This window comes from Nycticebus coucang, chromosome 8 (assembly GCF_027406575.1).
Source record: "Nycticebus coucang isolate mNycCou1 chromosome 8, mNycCou1.pri, whole genome shotgun sequence".
Lineage (NCBI taxonomy): Eukaryota > Metazoa > Chordata > Mammalia > Primates > Lorisidae > Nycticebus > Nycticebus coucang.
Genome location: NC_069787.1, coordinates 105,682,253 through 105,709,333, shown reverse-complemented (window position 1 = coordinate 105,709,333; position 27,081 = coordinate 105,682,253). Strand labels below are relative to the sequence as shown.

Here is a 27,081-nt window from a genome sequence, read left to right as displayed (position 1 = left end):
GAGCTGACCTCTGTGTTACATGTCAAGATAATACAAAACACGTTCTGTATGATTTTAATATGTTGATTGTTCTATGCTGAGAAAATGATGGCACTACCTGGCAGTAGTATTTGATTGTCAATACAACACATCTGGATCTGTCTACATTTGCAGTTGTCCTAGACATGATGATTCTGTGTGTAAATGGGAACTTCTGACTACTTCATTAAGTAGTGGTATGGTCTTGTTGAAGCATTTCATATACTAAGATATATATTATTTTCTTTATATTATCGATAGGACATGTAAATGGGTTTATTTTGAAGTTAGGTCTATATTTATAAGTTAAATTAATACTGTTACTTCAGATTTTTTGTTTGTTTTGTTTTTTATTTTTTTTTGGTTGCAGTTTTTGGCCGGGGTTTGAACCCACCACCTACGGCATATGGGGCCGGCACCCTACTTGTTGAGCCACAGGTGCCACCGGTTACTTCAGATTTTTAACATTTATTGAGTGTTTAAAAGTGAACATTGAATATGACAACATTGAAAACCATTCTTTTACAGAATAAAGTGCTTGAAAATCTTAAGAATTAGTCTGTTAAAAGTGGTTTTATTAAAGTAACATACAAGTACAGCTTATATGTTTGGCTGTAATTATGTATCATATGCCTACTTAGAGTGTTTACAAAGTCTAACTCAGATATTAGTAAATTATTAATATGACAGCCTCAAAGTAGGTAGATATAACCTTGCAGTATTCCCTTTGATCTTTTACTCCTGGTTGAGAAACATTTCTAGGTCTTTATTTAATTCAGTACTGCTTTACAAGCATCTCCAATATCTTGCTGACTCATTAGAGTGTTTCCAGATCAATTGACATTTTGAATGTGAGAATTTTGTCCTTGAACTTGTAGATAAGGAAATTGATTTTGGAGATTGATATGTTCTTTTGTAAGTGAGGAAGAATTATTTTTTAAGCATGGGCAACTGTAATACTAAAGGATAAAACTTCCCTTTATGATGTGCCTAAAGATGGTACAAGAAATATACTTAGCCTTTCCAATGTGTTTGCCATTTTTTAAATTTTAAGACTTTTTTTGTGAATTATAGTATAGATATAGAAAAGTGGGTAAAACATAAACATACAGGTTAATGAAATGCTTTGAAATGAGTTTCTATATTCCTCTATATTAAAAATAATGGTTATCCTTTTGACATCATTGGAGTTCTCTAGCTAGTCTAAATTTAAGGGAGGATATATCTGGAGAACAGCAATTCTATAACCAAACATTAGAGGCTGGGCACAGTAGCTCATGCCTGTGATCCTAGCACTCTGGGAGGCCGAGGCGGGCACATCACTTGGGCTCAGGAGTTTAAGACCAGCCTAAGCAGAAGCAAGACTTCATCTCTACTAAAAATAGAAAAACTAGCCGAGCGCAGTGGCGCATGCCTGTAGTCCCTACTACTTGAGAAGCAGAGGCAAGAGGATTGCTCAAGCCTGAGAGTTTGAAGTTTCTGTGAGCTATGATGTCATGGCACTCTAGCCAGGGTGACAGAGTGAGACTCTGTCTCAAACCCAACCCCCCAAATGAGATGAAAAGACTTCATTTTTGGAAATGTGTATAACATTACTGAGATTGCAACACCGAGTGCTATACTTGTTATGGGTGAGACATATTTCTTTTTTCTGTTGTTGTTGCAGATGTCATTGTTGTCTAGCTGGCCTGGGCTGGGCTCGAACCTACCAAACGTGGTGCATTTGGCTGGCGCCATAACCACTGTGCTATGGGCGCCGAGCTAAGACATATTTCTTGTTCCTCTTAATATTATAAGAACTCATGGGTTGGAAACATGGTGGCATTAGGCAAAGCCTGATCTGTAGTTGGGGATGTAATCATAATTCTCTGTGTTTGTTAATTTTTTTTTTTACTTTATTCTTTTATGGAAAGATACATGCAAGGACTACCAAATATAGATTAAGATTTTGCAAAACTACATGTAAATAGACTTGGATATATGAGTTAAATCATTTATATTTTCTTAAATTCCAGGAGATCTAGAGATATGGCATCTTATTTATCTGTGTATCTTTGTGGAGGTTGTTTTTGGTAATTCTTAGACTACATACTTGAAGACTACCCCGTGGTCACATGGTTCAATTTTTCTGTTAACCATGATTTAAATCACATTTTAAATATCCAGTGTAATTGTTCTAGAAAATGTTATAGAATTTGTCTCATTTATTTCTTTATTTAACCATAAGTAAAAATATACTGAGATCTAATTATGTGCCAGGAGCAATAGATAAAGAGATGAAAATAAAGAGATTGAGGAAAGATCAGTAAGCAGAAAGCTTTAATATAGTGTGCTCCTGCTTTGACACAGATACATTCTGGGTGTTTGAGGCCCACAGAGGAGTATAGAGTAAGAGTTGGTCAGCAGGTATGGAGGTGAGGACATTCTTAGGAGAGGGAGTAATGTGTTTAAGAATAGAGGCAGGAGTGACTGTGTGGGATATGCTGGCAAATATCAGTGATTCAGCATGACTGAACTAAGTATTCTGTGTGATATAGTGCGTTTAAAGAGGAAGGAAGGTAGGGGCCTAATAATGAATTCATTCTTGTAATTTGTTTTAGCTATAACCATTTCATATCTGGGAAATTGATGCTGTAGGTTGGGCGTGGTGATCAGTGTCTTTGAAAAGATTACTCCTGGCCAGTCACAGTGGCTCACACCTATAATCCTAGCACTCTGGGAGGCTGAGGTGGGCGGATTGCTTGAGGTCTTGAGTTTGAGACTAGCCTGAGCAAGCGTGAGACTCTGTCTCTAAAAAATAGCTGGGTATTGTGGCAGGCATCTGTAGTCTCAGCTTCTCAGGACACTGAGGCAAGAGGATCTCTTGAGCCCAAGAGTTTGAGGTTGCTGTGATCTATGACTTTTACCACACTCTACCAAGGATGACTAATTGAGACTCTGTCTCAAAAAAAAAAAAAAAAGAAAAGATTGCTCCTCTGGGCTCAGCACTTCAGAATGCCTTAGCATTTCCAGCCGTTTGGTAAGGATAAGATACTAGAGGGTTTTTTTTGTTTTTTTTTTTTTTTGAGACAGAGTCTCACTGTGTTGCCCTGAGTAGAGTGCTGTGACATCACAGCTCACAGCAACCTCTAATTATTGGGCTTAAGCGATTCTCTTGCTTCAGCCTCCCAAGTAGCTGGGACTACAGGCACCTGCCACAATGCCCAGCTATTGTTGTAGTTGTCATTGTTGTTTTGGCAGGCCCAGGCCAGGTTTGAACCCGCCAGCCCTGGTGTATGTGGTTGACGCCCTAGCCGCTGAGCTACAGGCGCTAAGCTGATCCTAGAAGTTTTATTTTTATAGTTTCATTTTTCTATATATATTATTGTTGTTATTCCTTGGGTAATTTGGTTTCAGTTGTAAGAGTCTTGCTGAAAATTGACACTAAAGAAACCAGGGGGCATGTATAGGTTTATCTTGATTGTAATTCTGTGACAGATGGCTGTTTCATAAATACTTCTTAATTTTAAATGCTAACTTTTGTTTTTCCTTTCAGCTTTTGTTGGCAACCCTTGATTAGATATAGTATTTGCTGTGACTTGTTTAGAAGCTCGCTTTGTCCTCTGTCTTTGCTTAGTGGTTTTGAATATAAGCAAAGCATGGTTCTTTTTTTTTTAGAGACAGAATATTACTCTGTTGTCCAGGCTAGAGTGCCATGGCATCAGCCTAGCTCATAGTAACCTCAAACTCTTGGGTTTAAGTAATTCTCCTCCTTTAGCCTCCCAAGTAGCTGGACCGTAGGTACCTGCCACAATGCCTGGCTAAGTTTTTCTATTTTTAGTAGAGACAGGCTCAGGCTGGTCTTGCACTCCTGAGCTCAAAGGATCCTCCTGCCTCAGCCTCCCAGAGTGCCAGTATTACAGATGTGAGCCACTGTACCTGGCCAGTGTGGTCTTTATAATTTGTGAAGAAGCCTGTTTTTATTTAGGAAATACTTACTGAATGCCTTGTAAGACTGAGGAGCTCTTCCACCCGAGATAATCTTTATTTTTTTTTAGAGACAGAGTCTCACTCTGTCACCCTCAGTAGAGTGCTGTGGCGTCACAGCTCACAGCAACCTCTAGCTCTTGGGCCCAGGCGATTCTCTTGCCTCAGCCTCCTGAGTAGCTAGGACTCCGAGATAATCTTCAAAGGTTGTAATGAAGTGATGTACCCAACCTAATTCCAGAATTAGTAACTGTTAATGATAACTGTGGTGATTTTGTGTAGTTTTGTTAAAATCAATTTATAGGTCTGAAGTGGAGAGACCTTTCCATACGCTGTGGGGAGAGACACAATACTTTAAAAGTATTGTCCAGTTTTCCCCTCCCTGTCCCCCTTCCTCTTTCTTTCCTGTTTAAAAAAAAAAAAGAAAAGAAAAAAATATCTATTTTTGAGACAGAGTCTCACTGTGTCGCCCTTGGTAGAGTGCTGTAGCATCATAGCTCACAGCAATCTCAAACTCTTGGGCTTAAGCGATTCTCTTACCTCAATGTCGCAAGTAGCCAGGACTTATAGGTGCCCACCACAATGCCCGGTTATTTTTTTGTTGCAGTTGTCATTGTTGTTTAGCAGGCCTGGGCCGGGTTCGAACCCACTAGCTCCTGGTGTATTTGGCCAGTACCCTAACCACCGAGCTTTGGGTGCTGAGCCAAAGAAAAGAAGAAAATTTAAGTGTTGTTTATGTCATCAGGGAGCTATTGCTTGTCTATATTTAAATTTCCCAGATTGTTTCAAGGATAGTTTTTATAGTTGATTTGGTCAAATTAACATTGGGTTTTGCTATGTCTCCAGTGTTCTTTCATTCTTTTATAGCCCTTCCTCTGCATTGTGTTCCACTTTTCTTGCTTTCGAATAGTTAGAGAAACTATATCATTTGTTTTATTAAACACCCCACATTCTATACTTGGCTGATTGCTTCCCTGAATTGTTTAACTTCTTCCTCTATTTCATGTAAATTGGCAAAGAGATGAGATCTAGAGGCTTGATTAGATTTGGGTTTGGTATTGTTTAAAGCCAGGTGTACCCTACAGGGGTGGTAAGTACTGGCCATAGTTTATGAGGAGACATATCATGTCTGGTGGTTCTACTTTTATTCATTTATTTATTTATTTATTTATTTATTTATTTATTTATTTATTTATTTATTGACAGAGTCTCACTGTGTTGACCTCGATAGAGTGCTGTGGTGTCACAGCTCACAGCAACCCTTAACTCTTGGGCTTAAGCGATTCTCTTGCCTCAGCCTCCCAAGCAGCTGGGACTACAGGCGCCCACCACAACGCTCAGCTATTTTTCTTTTGTTGCAGTTGTCATTGTTTAGCTGGCCTGGGCTGAGTTCAAACCCACCAGCCTTGGTGTATGTGGCTGGTGCATTAATCACTGTTGCGGACCCTGAGCCTGGTGCTTCTTCTTTAGTGATGCTAAGATTGATGAGAGGGTTCACTTGATGTCAACAAGATAGGTTTGTCCCTAAAGCTGCTGCTGCTTCTTTTTTTTTGAGAAGGCGTTTCACTTTATTGCCCTCAGCAGAGTGCTATGGCGTTACAGTTCACAGCAACCTCCAAATCCTGGGCTGAGGCGATTTTCTTGCCTCAGCCTTCCGAGTAGCTGGGACTGCAAGCGCCCGCCACAACGCCCGGCTATTTTTTTGTTGCAGTTTTGCTGTGGCCGGGTTTGAATCCATCACCTTCAGTATATGGGGCTGGTGCCCTACCCACTGAGCCATAGGCGCCACCCACGCTTCTTATTCTTTTACCTCGTTATTTTCAGTTATCTTTTAATTATTCTTGCCTAGATTCATTATTTTATTAGAAATTGCAAAATGGTGATTTTCTCATTTGTTTTTCTTTTTTTTTGGTTTTGGCCGGGGCTAGGTTTGAACCCGCCACCTCCGGCATATGGGACTGGCGCCCTACTCCTTGAGCCACAGGCGCCGCCCTCGCGTTTGTTTTTCATTTTGTACTTATTAGCTGAAGTTGTTCTGAAAATTAATAAAAAACAATTTATGTTCATCAGTTTAGTTAATGTGAAATATAATTAGAGTAAGCTGGATACATGTTTGATTAGCATCAGACACCTGACTAATTACTTCCTTATTATCAGTTTTCAAAATAATGAGTTGGTCTTAGCAATCTCTAGTGGTAAGCAGCGTCAGATTTATTTTTTACATTATTATTAACTCCTACATCTTTGTGTATTTGCTATGATTTAACTCATGGAAGCTATTATTGTTTTTGATACTCAAAAACGCTTTAGGTGAATTATATCTCTTTTGACATGACATTTTTCATTCTTTGAATAATTGGGGTTTGAACCTTGTTTTTTTTTTTTTTTTAACTTTAATGCCTATGTTCTTCCAACTATTATTTTCATGCCTTTTTGAAGGAAGCCCTTAAGGAGTAGGAGAGACTTAAATGCCACAGTTTATGGGATAGGAGTTCATATGAGGAGTTTATTCCTCATGTGAACACAAGTCTAGTGGCAAGAAGGCAAAAGGTACTTTGGCACAAAGTACTGGAGTATGAAGTGGTGAGACAAGCAAAGAAAAATAGACCATAGATGTAGCACAAGGGGGCTGTGCCATCTGTGTTGAGGGATTCAGTATTTTTAATGCTTAGGTGGTTGGTTGTGAGATTGATAAAAAATTATTCTTGTTGAGGGCGGTGCCTGTGGCTCAAGGAGTAGGGCGCCCGTCCTATATGCTGGAGGTGGTGGGTTCAAACCCAGCCCTGGCCAAAAACCACAAAAAAAAAAAAAAAAAAAATCTTGTTGAGAGAGGGCCCATGATTGCCATTTTTTTTGGACTTTGCGGAGAAAAAACTTAGCCTAAGAAACTAATACTTTATAAAGTCTGGAGAAAATCACTTGATGAGTGCTTTCACAATGACTTGTATTTCTCAGGTCTTAAGGACTGTTAACCTGCAGTTCTTGGCAGATGTCATATGCTTATCTTGAATTTGAATGAATGTAAGAGGGTGTGTATGTATAAATAAAATTAAAATTTGTGTAGTTATAACTAAAAGTATCTTTGTATAATTTATTTCTGGTAACTTAACTCTTATTTTAAAAAACAATTGTCTTCCTATTAGGTTATTTGCTATATTGCCTGAAATCTAAGGAATAATTATACATTGCTGAGCTTTACCATATTTTAGTTTAAAATTTGACTAATGGCTGTTTTACTTACTGATTTCTAGAGCCGCATGGTTATGAATGTGCTTCAGTTTCATAATGCCTCCTGCTATGGCAGACATCCTTGACATCTGGGCAGTGGATTCACAGATAGCATCCGATGGCTCCATACTTGTGGATTTCCTTTTGCCCACTGGGATTTACATCCAGTTGGAGGTACCTCGGGAAGCTACCATCTCTTACATTAAGCAGGTATGTTAATAGGTATAATTTCTATATACTTACTATGTTACTTAAGGAAAAAAATGTCATTCTATTATAGAAAAAATTATTAATGTAAATCATGTGATAAATTTCAGAGAAGTTTAACCCTTTTTTTTTTTTGAGACAGAGTCTCACTGTGTTGCCCTGGGTAGAGTGCTGTGACATCACAGCTCACAGCAACCTCAAACTCTTGGGCTTAAGCGATTGTCTTGCCTCAGCCTCCCAAGTAGCTGGGACTACAGGTGCCCACTATAGTGCCCAGCTATTTTTTTTGTTTTTGAAGCCAGTTCTTTTAGCTCTTTTTTTTTTTTTTTTCTTTTGCAATTTGGCCAGGGTCGGGTTTGAACCTGCCACCCTTGGCATATGGGGCTGGCATCCTACCCACTGAGCCACAGGCACTGCCCAGCTATTTTTTTGTTGTAGTTGTCATTGTTGTTTGGCAGACCCAGGCTGGGTTCGAACCCACAAGCCCTGGTGTATGTGGTCTGCGCCCTAACCACTGAACTACCGGCACCAACCCTAGAGAAGTTTAACCTTTAGATTATTATGAAGTGCCGCACCCTCGGCACCAAGCCGCAGCGAGGTGGCGCTGTCCGCGTTGTAAAACGACGGAAAGGAGGTCTGTGCTCCGCGGCAATGAAGGGTTTGGGGTCACCAGATGAGGGAGTCTTGGCTTGAGGAATGAAGAGGCTTGACACAAAGTCTGTGTCGGGGGACTGAGGAATTCTGAGAGGAGCTCTCCTGAGTAAACCTTGGGTTTTTATTTATTATCATAACTTGGGAAGAAGTAGACAGAAGCTGCAGGTCTGACATTAGTTAGTTAGTTAGCACTGATTAGAGAGGAGATAGAGAAGATCAGATAGAATGTCTCCACCTTTGTTTTTGCTAAACTGCACATCTTGAGCACAGCCTCTGCCTCCAGCATCAAGAGTCCTTTGGAATCTAGAGACTATCTTTTTTTTTTTTCAATCTAAAGAATCTTTAATTATTATTGCCACACCTCACACATACATTTTGTCTTGATTCACACAACTCACATGCCATTCTCGTGATTCTTGAGGTCTCTAAAGCAGGAAGTGTGTCTTATGCTAAAGATCAGGGCTCAGTTTCCCTACATTATTACTTTTTTTTTTTTTTCCTGAGACACAGTCTTGCTCCATCACTGTGTATAGAGTGCATTGGCATCATTGCAGCTCACTGCAATCTCAAACTGCTGGGCTCAAGAGATCCTTCTGCCTCAGCCTCCTGAGTAGCTGAGACTACAGGTGTGTACCACCATGCCCAGCTAAGTTTTATTTTTTGTTGAGTCTCTCTCTTATTCAAGCTGGTCTTGAACTGGTCACCTCAAGCAATCCTCGTACTTTGGCTTTCCAGAGTGCCAGGATCACAGGTGTGAGCCACTGTATTCAGCCTAAATTATCACATTTTAATGATTGTAATATATGTCTTGTCTTTCATGGAGGTATGAAGTATGCTAATTCTCACTCCCCCTTTTGTTTTTAATTTACACGTGATAACTGAATTAAGAAATGAGCTACTTTGAAATGCTTGTTCAGGTTGTTAAAACTTTCAAGTAAGTTTTCTTTTTGAGTTTGAATATTTGTAATTATTGTCTTGAGCTTGTACTTTCTCTCTCTCTCTCTGTTTATCTATCTGAGACAGGATCTTGCTCTGTCTCCTGGGCTACAGTACAGTTGCATCATCATAGCTCACTGCAACCTCAAACTCCTGGGCTCAAGCAGTTCTCCTGCCTTGCCCTCCTTAAGTGCTAGGATTACAAGCTGGGAATGTGATTTTTGTTTGGTTTTCTCTTCCTTTCCCCCCATCCTTCTTTATGGTGAGTCTAGGGGGAAAAAAGACCTTCTGCCATTCAGTAGGCTTTTTCTCCCCAGTAATGAGTTGTATGTCCTCAGTTGGAAGCAGATTTATTTAATAACATAACTTGTTTCTGTTGGAATAGTTTTTCAAGTAAATAGACAAGTGTCTTTGATTTCTGAAGACTAACGTGTACATAAAATTGTTTTTTCTAAACTTCCTCTTTAATATTTTTCAAATATCTAAACCCAGTATGAAATGGTTGGGTGCCTGTTTTCAGACATTTTCAGCACACTTCAAAAGATGTCATTCTTAAAAATAACATTTTTAAGAAAACCTACTTATGATAAATCTTTTTTTTTTTTAAGATAGTCTCACTATGTCGCGCTTGGTACCGAGTGCTGCGGCATCATAGCTCACAGCAACGTCCAGCTCTGGGCTTAAGCGATTCTCTTGCGTCAGCCTCCTGAGTAGCTGGGGCTACAGGTGCCTGCCACAATGCCCAGCTATTTTTTTGTTGCCCTTGTTTAGCTGGCCCGGGCTGGCTTTGAACCCTCCACCCTTGGTGTATGTGGCTGGCACCGTAACCACTGTGCTACAGGTGCCGAGCCTATGATAAATCTTTTTAAAGCTCATTTCTTTGAACAGGTGTTTTAACTCTTTTTCAAGCTGCTTCTTTAGGGGAATATGGGAATTCTAAAACTTTATGTTCCTTGAAGTAAAAAGAAAATAGAGAATTGATTTAGGCAATACATAGATTCACAGTGAGCCTATTTTTACAGTCCCCAGTGACAAATATGGATGCCTATGGCCATTCCTCTCACTGGATTAACCACTTCTAAAAAAGTATGAATTATACAAAAGATAAAACTTACTATTTAGACATTTTTAGATGTACAGTCACAATGCAATGCAACAATAACCACTATTCATTTTCTTTCTATATCTATCTCTCTCTCTCTATATATAGTGAGACAGAATCTAACTATGTCGCCCTCAGTAGAGTGCTGCATCACAGCTCACAGCAACCTCAAACTCTCTGGGCTTAAGGGATTCTCTTGCCTCATCCTCCCTAGCAGCTGGGACTGTAGGCGCCTACCATAACGCTCGGCTATTTTTTGGTTGGAGTTCTCACTGTTTAGCAGGCCCAGGCCAGGCTCGAACTCTCCAGCTTTGGTGTACATGGCTGGCGCCCTACTCACTGAGCTATGGGCACCAAGCCACCATTTTCAGTATTTTTTGTCATTTCAAATAGAAACTCTGTATCCATAATAACTTCCCCTACCTCAGTCCCTGGTAATCTCTACTCTAGTTTTTATCTCTGTGAATTTCTAGTCAAGGTACCTTAACATTCAATAAGTAGTTACGGTTCTGTGTTTAAAGTTCATCCATGTTGTAGCATGCATACTAGTTTCATTCCTTTTTAGGCTGAATACTGTATGTATAGACCATGTTTTTTTTTATCCAGTCATCTGGGATAATTGAGTTGTTTGGCAATTATGAATAATGCTGTTCTGAACATTGGTGTACAAGTAACCGTTTGAATCCCTGTGTTTACTCTTTGTGGTTATATACCCAGAAGTGGTCTTGTTGGATCATGTGATAATTCTGTTTTAACTTCTGCAGTACCTCCACAGTGTTTTTCACAGTTACTATACTATTTAATATTCACACCAGCGGTGCACAAGGGTTTCAGTTTCTTTGCATACTGGGCAACACTTGCTTTTTCTATTTTTGTTTGTTTTGCTTTTTTTTTAAGTAATAGCCATTCTAATGGTTGTGAGTTGGTATCTTTTGGTTTTTATGTGCATTTCCCTACTGATTAATGATGCTGAGCATCTTTTTTTTTTCTTTTTTTGAGACAGAGCCTCAAGCTGTTGCCCTGGGTAGAGTGCTATGGCTCACAGCTCATAGCAACCTCCAACCCCTGGGCTCAAGCGATTCTCCTGCCTCTGCCTCCCAAGTAGCAGGAACTACAGGCGCCTGCCACATCGCCCAGCTATTTTTTTGGTCGCAGCTGTCATTGCTGTTTGGCGGGCCCAGGCTGGATTTGAATCTGCTAGCTCAGGTGTATATGGCTGGTGCCTTAGCTGCTTGAGCCACAGGCACTGAGCCGATGCTGAGCATCTTTTCATGTGCTTATTGGCCATTTATATGTTTTTTTTGGGAAGTAACTTTTCTAGACCTTTGCCAATTTTTGAATTTCATTGCTTTTTGTTATTGGGTTGTAGGAGTTTCTTATATACATGTATTCTGAATATTAATCTTTTATTTATTTTTATTTAAAATTCTTTTTATAGTGATGGGAATTACTATGTTTTGCTCATGTTGGTTTCAAATTCCTGGCTTTAAGCAATTCTCCTCAGCTTCTCAAAGTACTAGGATTGCAGGCATGAGCCACTGTACCCAGCCCTGAATATTAACTTCTTACCAGATATATGATTTTTAAATATTGTCTTCCATTTTGTGAGTTGCCTTTTTATTCTCCTCAGAATGTCTGTATGGAAGTTCTTTTTCTTTCTTTCTTTTTTTTTTTTTTTTTATGTTTAGCAGGCCTGGACCAAGTTCGAACTCACCAACCCCTGTGCACGGGACCAGTGCTCTAACCATTGAGCAATAGGCACTCAGCTGGAAGTTTTTAATTTTGAAAAAAGTTCAGTTTATGGTTTATTGTTGTCTGCGCTTTCTCCTGTTTGTTTTATGTTATTGAATCTGAAGGTTGACCACAGTTTTTACTCCAGGTCTGTTATTTCCAGCTCTGGGTACTGGCTGTTGTCAAAATATATAATCCCTCTTTGTGTTTGTTTGTTTTTCAAATAATAAACGTGTTTTTATTTCTTTTGTAACTTTTAAAATGTGAACATTCTGTAATTCAGCCAGTTTTTACTTCCTAGTAACTTCTTCATTGGGTCTCAATTCCCTTTTATATAGTATACTCTTGTTCCGGAAGGCAGTTAGCTTTTTTTTTTTTTTTTTTTTGTGGTTTTTTTTTGGCCGGGGTTGGGTTTGAACCCGCCACCTCCGGCATATGGGACCGGCGCCCTACTCCTTGGGCCACAGGCGCCGCCCCGGCAGTTAGCTTTTAATCATTCTTTCTGTCTAGGTAACATCCAATGACAAATCCCATAGGGACAAGTATATGAACCCAGGGTCATGCACAATTAGAAGTTAAGTTCACTATGATTGCTGTGACCCCGCTGCCAACAACAACCCCATGGCCAAGGTTGCAGGAATGAGCTCAGCCCTTCTCTTTGTGTTTGTATAGTGAATGTCTTTTATATTATCTCATCCAGGAGACGTGGGAGATGATGATGAGAGATTGATTGTGCTTATCCTGATAGGGTAGTGTTAGTTATTAAGGACACTACTGTTGAATAGAAAAGAATGTAGGGTCGGCTCCTGTGGCTCAGTGAGCAGGGTGCCAGCCCCATATACCGAGGGTGGCGGTTCAAACCCAGCCCCGGCCAAACTGCAACAACAACAACAAAAAAAAAAAAACAGAAAAGAATATAGGACAAAAATAATTTAAATATTGTATGGGGGTAAGAATATGTACTTCAATTAAAAAATTTTTTTGATTAGAAGTTAGGTTTATAGGACTATTAAATATTAAAGTTCTCATTGATTCTTACTCTTTGTAGATAATTTGCTTTTTTTTTTTTTTTTTTAATAGAGACAGAGTCTCGCTTTATGGCCCTGGGTAGAGTGCCATGGCATCACACAGCTCACAGCAACCTCCAACTCCTGGGCTTAAGCAATTCTCTTGCCTCAGCCTCCCAAGTAGCTGGGACTACAGGCGCCCACCACAACGCCCGGCTATTTTTTGGTTGCAGTTCAGCCAGGGCTGGGTTTGAACCCACCACCCTCGGTATATGGGGCCGGCGCCCTACCGACTGAGCCACAGGCGCGGCCCAGATAATTTGCTTTTAATAGTGTTGTTTATAATGCATTTTTGGCCTCCTGTGCTGCTACTATATTATTTTACAAGCATGGGATAATACCATATACATGTATTTGCTATTAAAAATACTTTCAGTATATGTTGGATATCTTTCCATGTCAGAATGTATTTCTGTTTTTCAGAATATATTTCTATTATTTATTTTCCTTGTTCTTAATATTCTATAATTTGTCCCTTATTGGTAAATATTTGGTTCGTGTATAGTTCTTTGTTGTTGGGTTTTTTTTGTTTGTTTGTTTTTGAGACAAAAGAGTTGTGCTCTGTCACCTGGGCCCGAATACAGTGGTGTCATCTTAGCTCTCTGCAACCTCCAACTCCTGGGCTCAGGGAGCTCACATGCCTCATCTTCCCAAGTAGCTGTAGCTGTATGTATGCATTAACATGTGTGACTCATTTTTTCTACTTTTAGTAGAGACGGGGTTTCAGGCTGGCCTCAAACTCCTCATCTCAAGTGATCCTCCAGCCTTGGCCTCCCATAATGCTAGGATTACAGGCCTGAGCCACTGTGTACAGCGGACTTTTTTACTTTTTTTTTTTTGGCAGTTTTTTTTTGGCCAAGGTCGGGTTTGAACCCGCCACCTCTGGTATATGGGGCCAGTGCCCTGCTCCTTTAAGCCACAGGTGCCGCCCTAATTTTTGATTTTTTATAAACAGCACTGCAGTTAGCATCCTTGTACTTACATCTTTGACACTTGAACTAGTGTTTCTATTATAGGAAATGTCTTATTATTTTTTCCTGCAGATGTTATGGAAGCAAGTTCACAATTACCCAATGTTTAACCTCCTTATGGAAATTGATTCTTATATGTTTGCATGTGTGAATCAAACTGCTGTATATGAGGAGCTTGAAGATGAAACACGAAGACTCTGTGATGTCAGACCTTTTCTTCCAGTTCTCAAATTAGTGACGAGAAGTTGTGACCCAGGAGAAAAATTAGACTCAAAAATTGGAGTCCTTATAGGAAAAGGTAATTTAAAAAATTCTTAATATGAATTCTTAATGTGTCTGTTGTTTTATGTAATAACATGTGTTAAGTATATTCTAAGACATTAGTTTTCAAAGTGTATTCCATGGACCAATGCTGGTCTGTAAATTCTTGTTGATGCTTTGATATAAGGCAAGAGCAAAAATTGAAAATAAAAGCTTAGAAACTCTTCTAGCAAAATGTGATGTCACTATAGGATCTTTAAGAGCTTTCATCTTGGTTATCTTTTTCTTTCCTAGGGATTTACTTTTATTTTACAAAAGTGTTGGTTTTTGATAGATTGGAAAGAAAAAAGTTGTTCTTTTACCTTAGTTTGAGAGATTTTTTTACTAAGAAATGTACCCTCGTGGCAGTGCCTGTGGCTCAGTGACTAGGGTGCCAACCCCATATACTGAGGGTGATGGGTTCTAACCTGGCCCCGGCCAAACTGCAACAACGAAAAATAGCTGGGTGTTGTGGTGGGTGCCTGTAGTCCCAGCTACTCTGGAGGCTGAGGTAAGAGAATTGCCTAAGCCTAAGAGCTGGAGGTTGCTGTGAGCTGTGACACCACGGCGCACTACCGAGAGTGACAAAGTGGGACTCTGTCTCTAAAAAAAGAAACATACCCTCAGTTTCTTATGAACTGCCTCTATAGTATGAACATATTTTATATAGAAGAAGTCTTTATGCCAATGGAGACTCTAAGCTTATTGATGTCTCCATAAATAATTCATAGTATTGACAAATTTTACTCTTTAAGTGAAAGTTAAATTCACTTGATTCACTTCCACAAAGTTCTTTAACTGGAAGTTAAGTAAGTAGAGAGTCAAGTTATACACGTATCATGCCCTCAATTCCTGCAGTTAATTTTTTTTTTTTTTTTTTTTTGAGACAAGAGTCTCAAGCTGTTGCCCTGGATAGAGTGCTGTAGTATCATAGCTCACAGCAACCTCTAACTCTTGGGCTCAAGCAATCCTCTAGCCTTTTTCTGTTTTTAGTAGAGGTGGGGTCTTGCTTTTGCTCAGGCTGATCTAGAACTTATGAGCTGAAGCAATCTGCCTGCCTTGGCCTCCCAGGGTGCTAGAATTACAGGTGTGAGCCATTGCACCTGGCCCTTGCAGTTAATTTTTGCAAATTAATTCCAGGAATAATTTTAACAAAATTAAGAACATAGAGGAATCTCTCTCTCTATAGAAATCCTGAGAGTCTCAGGGGCTTTAGATAGGGACTGACTTGAATTAGGTAGTACAAGGCATCACTGAGGAGAGGACTTAGAAGATTTTTTTTTTTATTATTGGGGAATCATTGAAGGTACAAAGAGCCAGGTTACACTGCTTGCATTTGCCAGGTAAAGTCCCTCTGATAATAGTGTCCCACCCCCAAGAGGTATGTCACACACTGTGCAACCCATCCCTCCTTCCCTCTTTCTGCTCCACCATTCCTTCTTCCCCCACCATGTACTAGCATCAGTTGTCCTCATATCAGAATTGAGTACATTGGATTCTTCTGATGCTTTACTAAGAATGTATTTCAACTCCATCTCGATTAATACAAAAGATGTAAAGTCACTGTCCTTTTTAGTGGCTGAATAATATTACATGGTGTACATATACCACAGCTTGTTAATCCATTCCTGAGTTGGTGGGCATTAGGTTTTTCCCACAATTTGGTGATTGTAAATTGCACTGCAATAAACAGTCTAGTGCAAATGTCCTTATGATAAAATGATTTTTTTCTTTTGGGTAGATGCCCAGTAATGGGATTTCAAGATCAAGTGAGAGTTCTATTTTGAGTGCTTTGAGGAGTCTCCATACTTCTTTCCAAAAGAGTTGTATTAGTTTGCAGTCCCACCAGGAGTGTAAAAGTGTTCCCTTCTCTCCACAACGACGCCGGCATCTGCAGCTTTGAGTCCATTTGACATGGGCCATTCTTACTATGATGTGGGTTAGGTGATATTTCAGGGAGGTTTTGGTCTGCATTTCTCTGATAATTAGGGACAAAGAGCATTTTTTTCATATGTTTGTTAGCCACTTGTCTGTCTTCTTTTGAGAAGGTTCTATTCATCTCACTTGCCCATTGATATAAGGGATTGTTGACTCTTTTTATATTGAAATGAAACTATTTTCTTTTTTTGCAGTTTTTGGCCTGGGCTGGGTTTGAACCCACCACCTCCAGCATGTGGGGCTGGCGCCCTACTCCTTTGAGCCACAGGTGCCGCCCAACTCTTTTTATATTTGAGACAGTCTTACTTTGTTGCCCTCAGTAGAGGGCTGTGGTGTCACAGCTTACTGTAACGTCACAGCCTCAAACTCCTGGGCTTAAGTGATTCTCTTGCCTCAGCCTCCCAAGTAGCTGGGGCTACAGGTAGGGCCACTGCAACCCTTGGTGATTTTTAGAGACGGGCATCTTGCTCTGGCTCAGGCTGGTCTCGAACTTGTGATCTCAGTCAATCCACCTGTCTCAGACTCCTAGAATGCTAGGATTACAGACTTGAGCCATCATGCCTGGCCTGTTGGCTCTTTTTTTTTTTTTTTTTTGGTTATTCTTTTTGAGTTCTCTGTAGATTCTAGTTATCAAGCTTTTGTCTGATACATAATATGCAAATATCTTTTCCCATTCTGGTGGTTGTCTGTTTGCTTTGGTTGTTGTCTCCTTAGCTGTACAGAAGCTATTCAGTTTAATTAAGTCTCATTTTTTTGTTGTTGTTGTAATTGCCACTGGAGTCTTCATAATGTCTTTCCCCAGGCCGATACCCTCCAGGGTTTTCCCCACACTTTCTTTGAGGATTTTTATTGTTTCTTGCCTTAGATTTATCTCTTTTATCCATCTTGAATCAATTTTAGTGCGTGAAGAAAGGTGTGATTCCAGTTTCAGTCTTTTACATGTAGTTATCCAGTTCTCCCAACACTAGGGACTTTGAAGATTAAATACAAAATCAGAAAATCCACTGGAATGTTTTGGATCTGGATTGGCTACATGTATTGATCAGATACGTGATTGATGACACTGTGAGACTACTCCCTCTGAGTACATTAGAATACAACCTGGTTGGTTTATTAACTGTGACAGTTTGATATTTAAAAATGTTTGGTACTTCAGAGGATGGGGTAGTTTATTTTTGGCAATAAGTTTTTCCTATTAAACAATTTTATAATTATAAATCTTACAAAATTTTTTATTATATATTAATGATCTCAGTAGAAAGCATCCCTTTTTATTCCTTTCTATTTTCTTGAGTTATAAAGATTTTTATAGAATTTTTTTATCCATTAGAAAAAAGTTTATTATATAGATATAATTTGTATGCATTCATTACTAAAAATTTTTCCTTTGTTTCATGTCCATTAAAGAATATATATGGAAGAGAATAAAAAGTGAAAAATCACTTATAAGTCTTGTCATCTAGGCTAAGTATCTACTGATAATATTTTCTTGTGTTTTTTCAGATACATTGTATATATTTCTTTTTTTTTTTTTTTTTTTTTTTGTAGAGACAGAGTCTCACTTTACTGCCCTCGGTAGAGTGCCGTGGCGTCACAGCTCACAGCAACCTCCAACTCCTGGGCTTAAGCGATTCTCTTGCCTCAGCCTCCCGAGCAGCTGGGACTACAGGCGCCTGCCACAACGCCCGGCTATTTTTTGGTTGCAGTTCGGCTGGGGCCGGGTTTGAACCCGCCACCCTCGGTATATGGGGCCGGCGCCTTACCGACTGAGCCACAGGCGCCGCCCCATTGTATATATTTCAAAAACTTTTCTTTGTTCATTTGTTTCTTATTTCATGGATGATAATACATAGCTTTTGTGTATTTTTATGCTGTTGGAGGAAAGCAGACTGGAAGGAACCACGTTGATTGTCAGGGAAACTAACCTAATTTGATAATTGAAAGAGGACCATGAAGTGAGCCAAGTTTCTTTAGGGCATTGGTATTCTTTGAGATTTACTACTTTTCCAAACTTAAATTATTGCTCTTACTTTTGGTCTTGATCTCCAAAACATGAGTTCATTAGCCACTGTTATATTTACCTGTGCTTTCCAGATTTAGCAAATAAAATGTAGGTGATCCAAATATTACATAGGATATACTATGCTTATGTTATAAAAAATATTCATAGTTTATTTTTATTTGTTTATTCAAATTGAATTGCATTTCCTGTTTGTATTTATTTTTAAATTTAATATTAATTTATTTTTAAATTTAAATAAATAAATACATAAATATTGCCCTTGGTAGAGTGCTGTGGCATCACAACTCACAGCAACCTCCAACTCCTGGGCTTAGGCGAGTCTCTTGCCTCAGCCTCCCAAGTAGCTGGGACTACAGGTGCCTGCCAGAATGCCCGGCTATTTTTTTGTTGCTGTTCAGCTGGGGCCGGGTTCGAACCCACCACCCTTGGTATATGGGGCCGGTGCCCTACCCACTGAGCCACATGCGCTGCCCCATAATTCTTTTTTCTTTTTCTTTTCTTTTTTTTTTTGAGACAGAGTCTTACTGTTTTTATTTTTATTTATTTTTTTTTTTGAAACAGAGTCTCAACTATGTCACCCTCAGTAGAGTGCCATGGTGTCACAGCTCATAGCAACCTCAAACTCTTGGGCTGAAGTGATTCTCTTGCCTCAGCCTCCCAAGTAGCTGGGACTACAGGTGCCTGCCACAACGCCTAGCTATTTTTTTGTTGCAGTTGTCATTGTTGCTTAGCTGGCCTGGGCTGCGTTCAAACCCACCAGCCTTGGTACATGTGGCCAGCACTGTAACCACTGTGCTATGGGTGCCTAGCTGATGCTTACTGTTTTTAATCTGGTAGCTGTACCTTTACCCTACCAAGCACAGGGGCTGTTGTATGTTAGAATTAAATTTTTCTTTTTATGAATAATATATCATAGATCATGTAATATCATAAGACTTACCATATGAAATTTTTAAATGTAATATGCCCTGCAATTTTAATCATGATATAAGGAATGTCCTATTACATAAATTAAGCAGTTTATATATTCTTAACTGTTTATAAATTATACTTTTCAATGCATCTATCCAGAAAAGCTGACATATGCACAAATTTAAATGTTAGCATTTATTTAGGAAGTTAAGTATATTTTAGGTTAAATTTCACTTTCATACCTAAAAAAATCAAGTTAATTTTTGTAGTTGTTGATTTATCGTTTATGACTGCTACATCCAGAAAACAAACAATTATTTCAGTTTAACTTTAGGATGTAGGTTGCTACCTGCTCTCTCCAAAGGAAAACAGACATAACTGCCCTAACCAGGCTATTTATTTATTTATTTATATTTTATTTATTTATTTTTGAAACAGTATCTCACTGTGTCGCCTTTGATAGAGTGCTGTGGCATAACAGCTCACAGCAACCTCAAACTCTTGGGCTCAATTGATTCTCTTGCCTCAGCCTCCCAAGTAGCTGGGACTACAGGTGCCCGCCACAGTGGCCAGCTATTTTTTGTTGCAGTTGTTATCGTTTTAGCTAACCCAGGCCGGGTTTGAACCCGCCACCCTCTGTGTATGTGGCTGGCCCTGTAACAACTATGCTACAGGTGCCAAGCCCTGTAACAACTATGCTACAGGTGCCAAACCCTGACCAAGCTTTTAAAATAACTTTTCCTGAAAGATGATGTATCTCATCATTTTATTTTCTGTTTATTCTAAATAATTATTTATATAGCTGCTGTTTGGGTTCTCTTTACTGTCTATAGTGAAGGTACATGCCACCCCTGCATTAATTTCTTAACTTGGTAAAATAATTTCAGAGGATTTTGTCAGCATCCTGATAAAAATTCCCTTATTTCTCCTGACTTGTCTAAACCTGTGACACATATTAAATGAGGGAAATATGTAGTCTAGTGGATTTTGACAGTATCTTTAGTATGAATAAATTGTTCATTATTTTTTAATATATTAATAATGATTATATCTGTAAGGTATCTAGCAGTCTTAATGAAAATTTAAGCTTTGCTATCAAATCCTCTTACAAGAAGGCATGTAGAAAATTAACTAGGTTTAAAATTAAATTACTTAGCCTAAGTTTAAAAAAATTTTTTTAGCAAAGTTTCTATTTTTATGAGGTCTTTGCAGTGGTTCCCAAATGTAGGCTTTGTAATGATGGCTTAAATTGACAATTCTCAGAGATTGGAATTTAGTGAGTCTGGGGTGAATTAAGGAAATCCATATTTTTCAGGCAATTCCAACAGTTATATGAATGGAGTATCTTATTTATAATATACTGGAAATATTATCAGAATAGTAGTGATTGCAATTCAATAGTAATTATGCTTATGCTTGAAATCACACACACCAGTGACCTTCAGTGACAGGGTTCTTGGTTGGAGCTAACAATCTGTTGGGAAATGTGGATTGGTGAGCAAATATTTACTGTGTAATGCAGTGGTTCTCAACCTTCTAATGCTGCAACCGTTAAATACAGTTCCTCATGTTGTGGTGACCCCCAACCATAAAATTATTTTCCTTCCTACTTCATAACTGTAATTTTGCTACTGTTATTAATCATAATGTAAATATCTTGTATGCAGGATGTATTTAGGTGACCCCTGTGTAAGGGTCATTCGACCCCCAAAGGGGTCGTGACCCACAGGTTAAGAACCGCTGATGTAATTAATATATGAACTGCTATGTCAAGTCAAAGTAGCTCACCTTCATACACTCCATGATCTTACTTTATGTGGAAACTAAAAATGTCAAACTGAAAGAAGTAGAGAGTTGAATGGTTGCCAGAAGCAAAGCAAAGGCAGGGTGGTGATAGTGGTGGTGGACTGGGAAAGGGAAAAATTGTTCAATGGGTATAACATTTCAATTAGGAGGAATAAGTTCTGGTTTTCTATTGTTGGAGTCTCCCGTCCCCAGGCCAGTACCAGTCCTTTGCCTTTTAGGAACTGCACAGCAGGAGGTGAGCAATGGGCAAGTAAGAGAAGCTTCATTTGTACTTACAGCTGCAGACCTCTGTCTCCTGTCACATCGGTGGCATTAGATTCTCAAAGGAGCAGAAACTCTATATGGAATGGATCTAGGTTACGTGCTTCTTAGGAGAATCTAATCCCACTCCCTGTCCCTGGCAGCCATGGAAAAATTGTCTTTCTTTTTTTTTTTTTTTTTTTTTGAGACAGAGCCTCAAGCTGTCGCCCTGGGTAGAGCTATGGCATCACAGCTCACAGCAACCTCCAACTCCTGGGCTCAAGCGGTTCTCTTGCCTGAGCCTCCCAAGCAGCTGGGACTACAGGCGTCAGCCACAACACCCGGCTATTTTTTGGTTGCAGCTGTTATTGTTGTTTGGTGGGCAGGGGCTGGATTTGAACCCACTAGCTCAGGTGTATGTGGCTGGTGTCTTAGCCACTTGAGCCACAGGCACCGAGCCAAAATTGTCTTTCTTGAAACCAGTCCCTGGTGCCAAAAAGGTTGGGGACCACTGTTCTATTGCGTAGCAAGGTGACTGTAGTTAATATTGTGCATTTCAAAATAGCTGAAAGAGAGGATTTTTAGGCTCAGCGCCCATAGCACAGTGGTTATGGTGCCAGCCACATACACCAAGGCTGGTGGGTTTGAACCCACCCGGGGCCTGCTAAACAACAGTGACACCTGCAACAAAAAATAGCTGGCCATTGTGGCGGGCACCTGTAGTCCCAGCTACTTGGGAGGTGAGGCAAGAGAATTGCTTAAGGCCCGAGAGTTTGAAAAGGTTGCTATGAGTTGTGATGCCATTGCACTCCACTGAGGGCAACATAGTGAGACTATCTCAAAAAAGAAAAGAGAGGATTTTTAAATGTTCTCAACAACAAAGAAATAATAAATATTTGAGGTAATGTATGTGCTATTTAGCTTTATTTGATCATTCCACAGCATATACATGTATTGAAACATTATATTATATCCCTTAAATACACAGAGGTTGCCAAATAATGTATATGCATTTTGTTTTATGTTATTTTGTTTTGTTTCATTTTATTTTTTGAGATAGAGTCTCACTTTTGCCCTTGAAACAATGCTGTGACATCACAGCTCACAGCAATCTCAAACTTTTGGGCTCAAGCAATTCTCCTGCCTCAGCCTCCCAAGTAACCGGGACCACAGGAGCCCACCACAATGCCCGGCTATTTTTAGAGATGGTGTCTTGCTCTTGCTCAGGCTGGTCTCGAACTTGTGATCTCAGGCAGTCTACCTCCTTGACCTCCTAGAGTGCTAGGATTATAGGTGTGAGACATTGTGAACAGCCTGTAAATGCATTTTAGTAGGTGATAACTGTGTATTACTTTTTGAAGTTTAATTGAAGGTACTGTTATTGTTCAGATGTACCTAGACATGCTATGCACGTCCATTTTATCTGCAGTTCATACAGTTTTTAAAGAATGGTCAATTTTACTTCTAACACAATCTCTCAAAATCGGTATACATTATTTTGGCACTCTGGATATACAATTATTATTTGTCATTTAAAAAGAAAATAAAATGGATGGAGAGTCAGCTTATATTAACTTCTGTGAGTTAGGGGTGACCTCTTCAAGAATAGATAGCTAAACTGAACCTTAAGTTTATTGGTTTTTTTTTTTTTTTTTTGTTGTTGTTTTGTTTGTTTGTTTGAGACAGAGTCTTATTATGTTGCCCTGGGTAGAGTGCTCACAGCAACCTCCAACTCCTGGGCTCAAGCGATTTTCCTGCCTCCGCCTCCCAAGTAGCTAGGACTATAGGTGCTTGCCATAATGGGCAGCTATTTTTTGTTGCAGGTGTCATTGTTGTTTAGCAGGCCCCAGGTGGGTTTGAACCCACCAGCCTTGGTGTATGTGGCTGGCGCCATAACCAGTGTGCTACGGGCGCTGACCCTAAAAATCCTTTCTTTCAGCTATTTTGAAATGCACGATATTAACTGCAGTCACCTTGCTATGCAATAGAACAGTGTGCTATGGGAGCTGAGCCTGAACCTTAAGTTTTGATGAGTTTGGCAGGTGAAGGGAGTTGGAGAAAGGAAAGGAAAAAAAAAAAGGAATGGGTGTGTGAAGAATGGCCTTTTAAAAGAATAAAAGAAATTGATACAGTTAGTTTAAGAGCAACACTGGAGAAACAGCCAGCTTTGGAGCATGCAGGGCTACCGAGGCCTTATAAAAAGTAGAGATTTACTCTTATATGTACTTGGGAAGCTATAGAAAGGATTTAAGTGAGGGAGTGACATGATCATGTTCAGTGCCATACTGTCATGGGACCCATACACTCATCACCCATTTGTGATCCTAGAAGAGCTTGTAAAAAACAGAGAAAAGTCATGACATTACAAGGAAAAATTGAATTGCTGTTTGGTACAGTGTTGTGCATCTGCAGTCCCAGCTACTCAGGAGGCTGAAATACGAGAATGTCTTTAAGTCTAGGAGTTTGAGGTACTAGCGTGCCATGATTGTGCCTGTGAATAGACTGCAGTCCAGCCTGAGTTACATAGCCAGACCCATCTGTTTAAAACAAACAAAAAAAAGGTTGGATTGCTTGGTATGTACTATAGATTGAGGTCTGCAACTGTGGTTGCCCACCATTTTAAGATCAGTGAATCCAGTGTAAGGACTATTGTAAAGAAATAAAAGGTAATTTATGAAGCTATTGCTTTAGCCATGCGGTGTGAAAACCTTTCATTTTTCTCCTGAAATACCTTTTTATCTCATATTGAAAATGCAGCTTTTGGGCCGCGCCCGTGGCTCAGTGATAGGGCGCCGGCCCCATATGCCGAGGGTGGCGGGTTCAAGCCCAGCCCCGGCCAAACTGCAACAAAAAAATAGCCAGGCGTTGTGGCGGGTGCCTGTAGTCCCAGCTGCTCGAGAGGCTGAGGCATGAGAATCGCCTAAGCCCAGGAGTTGGAGGTTGCTGTGAGCTGTGTGATGCCACGGCACTCTACCGAGGGCGATAAAGTGAAACTCTGTCTCTACAAAAAAAAAAAAAAAAAAAATGCAGCTTTTATATGGCTGTAGGATTCTTGTAAGAAAGGCATACCTAGGGATTCTAATATGATTTGAGAAAAAGAGAAAGATCAAAAGCCAGAGTATTAATGCCAACAAAGGATGGTTTGATAATTTTAGAAAGAGGTTTGGCTTAAAAATTGTCAAGGTAACAGTAGATATAGCTTCTGCGACCAAGAGGCAGCAGATAGGCCACTCCCTGGTGTCATTCAGAAAATCATCGAGAAAGTGGCTGAATGGGTTTTAATGCACACAAAAATGCTCTATTCTGGAAAAAATGTCACAAAGGACAAGTATTAGTAAGGAAGAGAACCAAGCACCAGGGTTTAAGGTAGGAAGGGATAGACGACTACTGTTTTGTGTAAATTCAGTCTGGTTTATGATCTAGACTAGCCTTGTCTATGGATCTGCTAACTGCCAGGCCTTGAAGGGAAAAGCTAAATACCAGCTGCCAGTTTTTTGGTTGTACAAGTAGGCCTGGAAAATGAAAACTCTTTTCCTAATTGGTCCCATTGATGTTTTGTCCCTGGAGTCAGGAAGTACCTTGCTAGTAATGGACTGCCTTTTTTTTTTTTTTTTTAATTGTTGAAGATTCAGTGAGAGTACAGAAAACCAGGTTGCACTGATTGCATTTGTTAGGTAAAGTCCCTCTTATAATTGTGTTCCACCTCCTAGAGGTGTGTCGCACACCATTACTCCCCACCCTCTCTACTTCCCTCTCTCCTCTCCTCCTTGTCCGCCCCCACCATGTACTAAGTCATCAGTTGTCCTCATTTCAGTATTGAGTACATTGGATTCTTGCTTCTCCATTCTTGTGATGCTTTACCAAGAAGAATGCGTTCCACTACCGTCCAGGTTAATACAAAAGGTGTAAAGTCTTTTTTAGTGGCTAAATAGCATTCCATGGTGTATATATATGTTAATTCATTCCTGCGTTGGTGGGCATTTAGGTTTTTCCACAGTTTGGCAATTGTAAATTTTTTTCCTTTCTTTTTTGAGGTAGAGTCTCAAGCTATCACCCTGGGTAGAGTGCTGTGGCATCACAGTTCATAGCAACCTCAGACTCTTGGGCTTAAGTGAGTCACTTGCCTTAGCCTCCCAAATAGCTGCGACTACAGATGCCTGCCATAACGCCCAGGTATTTTTTTTGTTGCGGTTGTCATTGTTGTTTTTAATAATAATAATAATAATTATTATTTTTGATTAAGTCAAATACACATAGATCATGAATACATTTATGCATATGTGGGGTACCGTGGGTTGATTTTTTTTTTATACAATCTGACCAATCTGATTGGTTACATCAAACCAATCAATATACTTTCGCCTCATTTACTTGATTATTGTGTTAAGACATTTATGTTCTACACTTGACAGATTTGACTTGTACCTTTGCAATATGCTCCATAGGTGTGATCCCGCCTTTTACCCTCCCTCTATCAAACCTCCTCCCTTCCCTCCCTAACATATTCTCCTGAGTAAAGTATCTTAAGAATGGAGGATAAAGTATCCAGTGTACTCAGTACTTCTATGAAACCTATTTATATTTACTCACACTTTGTTATGAAAAAGATAGAGCACAACTATGGTCATTGTTGTTTTTAGCTGGCCTGGGCTGGGTTCAAACCCGTCAGCCTTGGTGTATGCGGCCTGTGCCCTACCCACTGAGCTACAGGCAGTTGTAAATTAAGTTACAATAAACAGTCTAATTCCAATGTTCTTATGATAAAATGATTTTTTTTTTTTCTGGATAAATGCCCAGTAATGGGATTTCAGGATCAAATGAGAGTTCTATTTGGAGTTCTTTGAGGATTCTCCATACTTCCTTCCAAAAGGGTTGTATTAGTTTTCAGTCTCACCAGGAGTATAAAAGTGTTCCCTTCTCTCCACAACCACACCGGCATCTGCAGCTTTCAGTCTTTGTGACATGAGTCATTCTTACAATGATGAGTTAGGTGATATCTCAGGGTGGTTTTGATCTGCATTTCTCTGATAGCGATGGTGAGCATTTTTTGATATGTTTGTTAGCCATTTGTCTATCTTCTTTAGAGAAGGTTCTATTCATCTCAGTTGCCCATGGATATAAAAGATTGTTGTTGGCTTTTTTAATGTTGATTCGTTTGAGTTCTCTGTAGATTGTAGTTACCAAGCTTTTATCCAATTCATAATATGCAAATATCTTTTTCCATTCTGATGATTGTTTGCTTTGGTTGTTGTCGCCTTAACTGTACAGAAGCTATTTAGTTTAAGTCTCATTTGTTTTTTTTTTTTGTTGTTGTTGTTGCAGTTGCCACTGGTGTCTTCTTCATAAAGTCTTTTCCCAGGCCAGTACCTTCAAGTGTTTTCCCCACACTTTCTTCGAGGATTTTTATTGTTTCTTGCCTTAGATTTAGGTGTTTTATCCATCTTGAATCAGTTACAGCAAGTGGAGAAAGGTGCGGGTCCAGTTTCAGTCTTTTACATGTGCTTATCTAGTTGTCCTAGCACCATTTAATGAATAGGGATTCTTTCTCCCTGTGTATGTTCTTGTTTGGTTTATCAAAGATTAGGTGGCTATAAGATGATACTTTCATCTCCTGGTTTTCTATTCGGTTTCAGATGTCTATGTCTCTATTTTTGTGCAAATACCATGCTGTTTTGATCACTATGGCCTTGTAGTACAGCCTAAAGTCTGGTAGGCTAATACTCCTGGCTTTGTTTTTATACTAAGAATTGCGTTGGCTATATGGGTTTTTTTCTGGTTCCCTACAAAATGAAGAATTATTTTTTCCAGATCTTGAAAGTATGAAATTGTTATTTCAATGATGGCCTTGAATCTGTGGCTTGCTTTGGGAAGTATAGACATTTTAACTATGTTGATTTTTCCCAGCCAAGAGCATGCTATGTTCTTCCATTTGTTAATATCTTCTGCTATTTCTTTTCTTAGGGTTTTGTAATTTTCTTTGTA

At 39.4% G+C, this 27,081-nt stretch overlaps 1 protein-coding gene across 5 annotated transcripts in view; it reads left to right on the top strand.

The window, feature by feature from the left end:
* Window positions 1–27,081, top strand: part of PIK3CB (phosphatidylinositol-4,5-bisphosphate 3-kinase catalytic subunit beta) — a 202,107-nt gene that overhangs the window by 75,245 nt on the left and 99,781 nt on the right. For all 5 annotated transcript variants that reach the window (XM_053598899.1, XM_053598897.1, XM_053598901.1 and 2 more), the window contains 2 exons: window positions 7,236–7,422; window positions 13,953–14,178. In XM_053598899.1, the coding sequence (XP_053454874.1) occupies window positions 7,252–7,422; window positions 13,953–14,178 (397 nt within the window). In that variant the 5' untranslated portion in view covers window positions 7,236–7,251. The remainder of the gene's footprint in view (window positions 1–7,235; window positions 7,423–13,952; window positions 14,179–27,081) is intronic.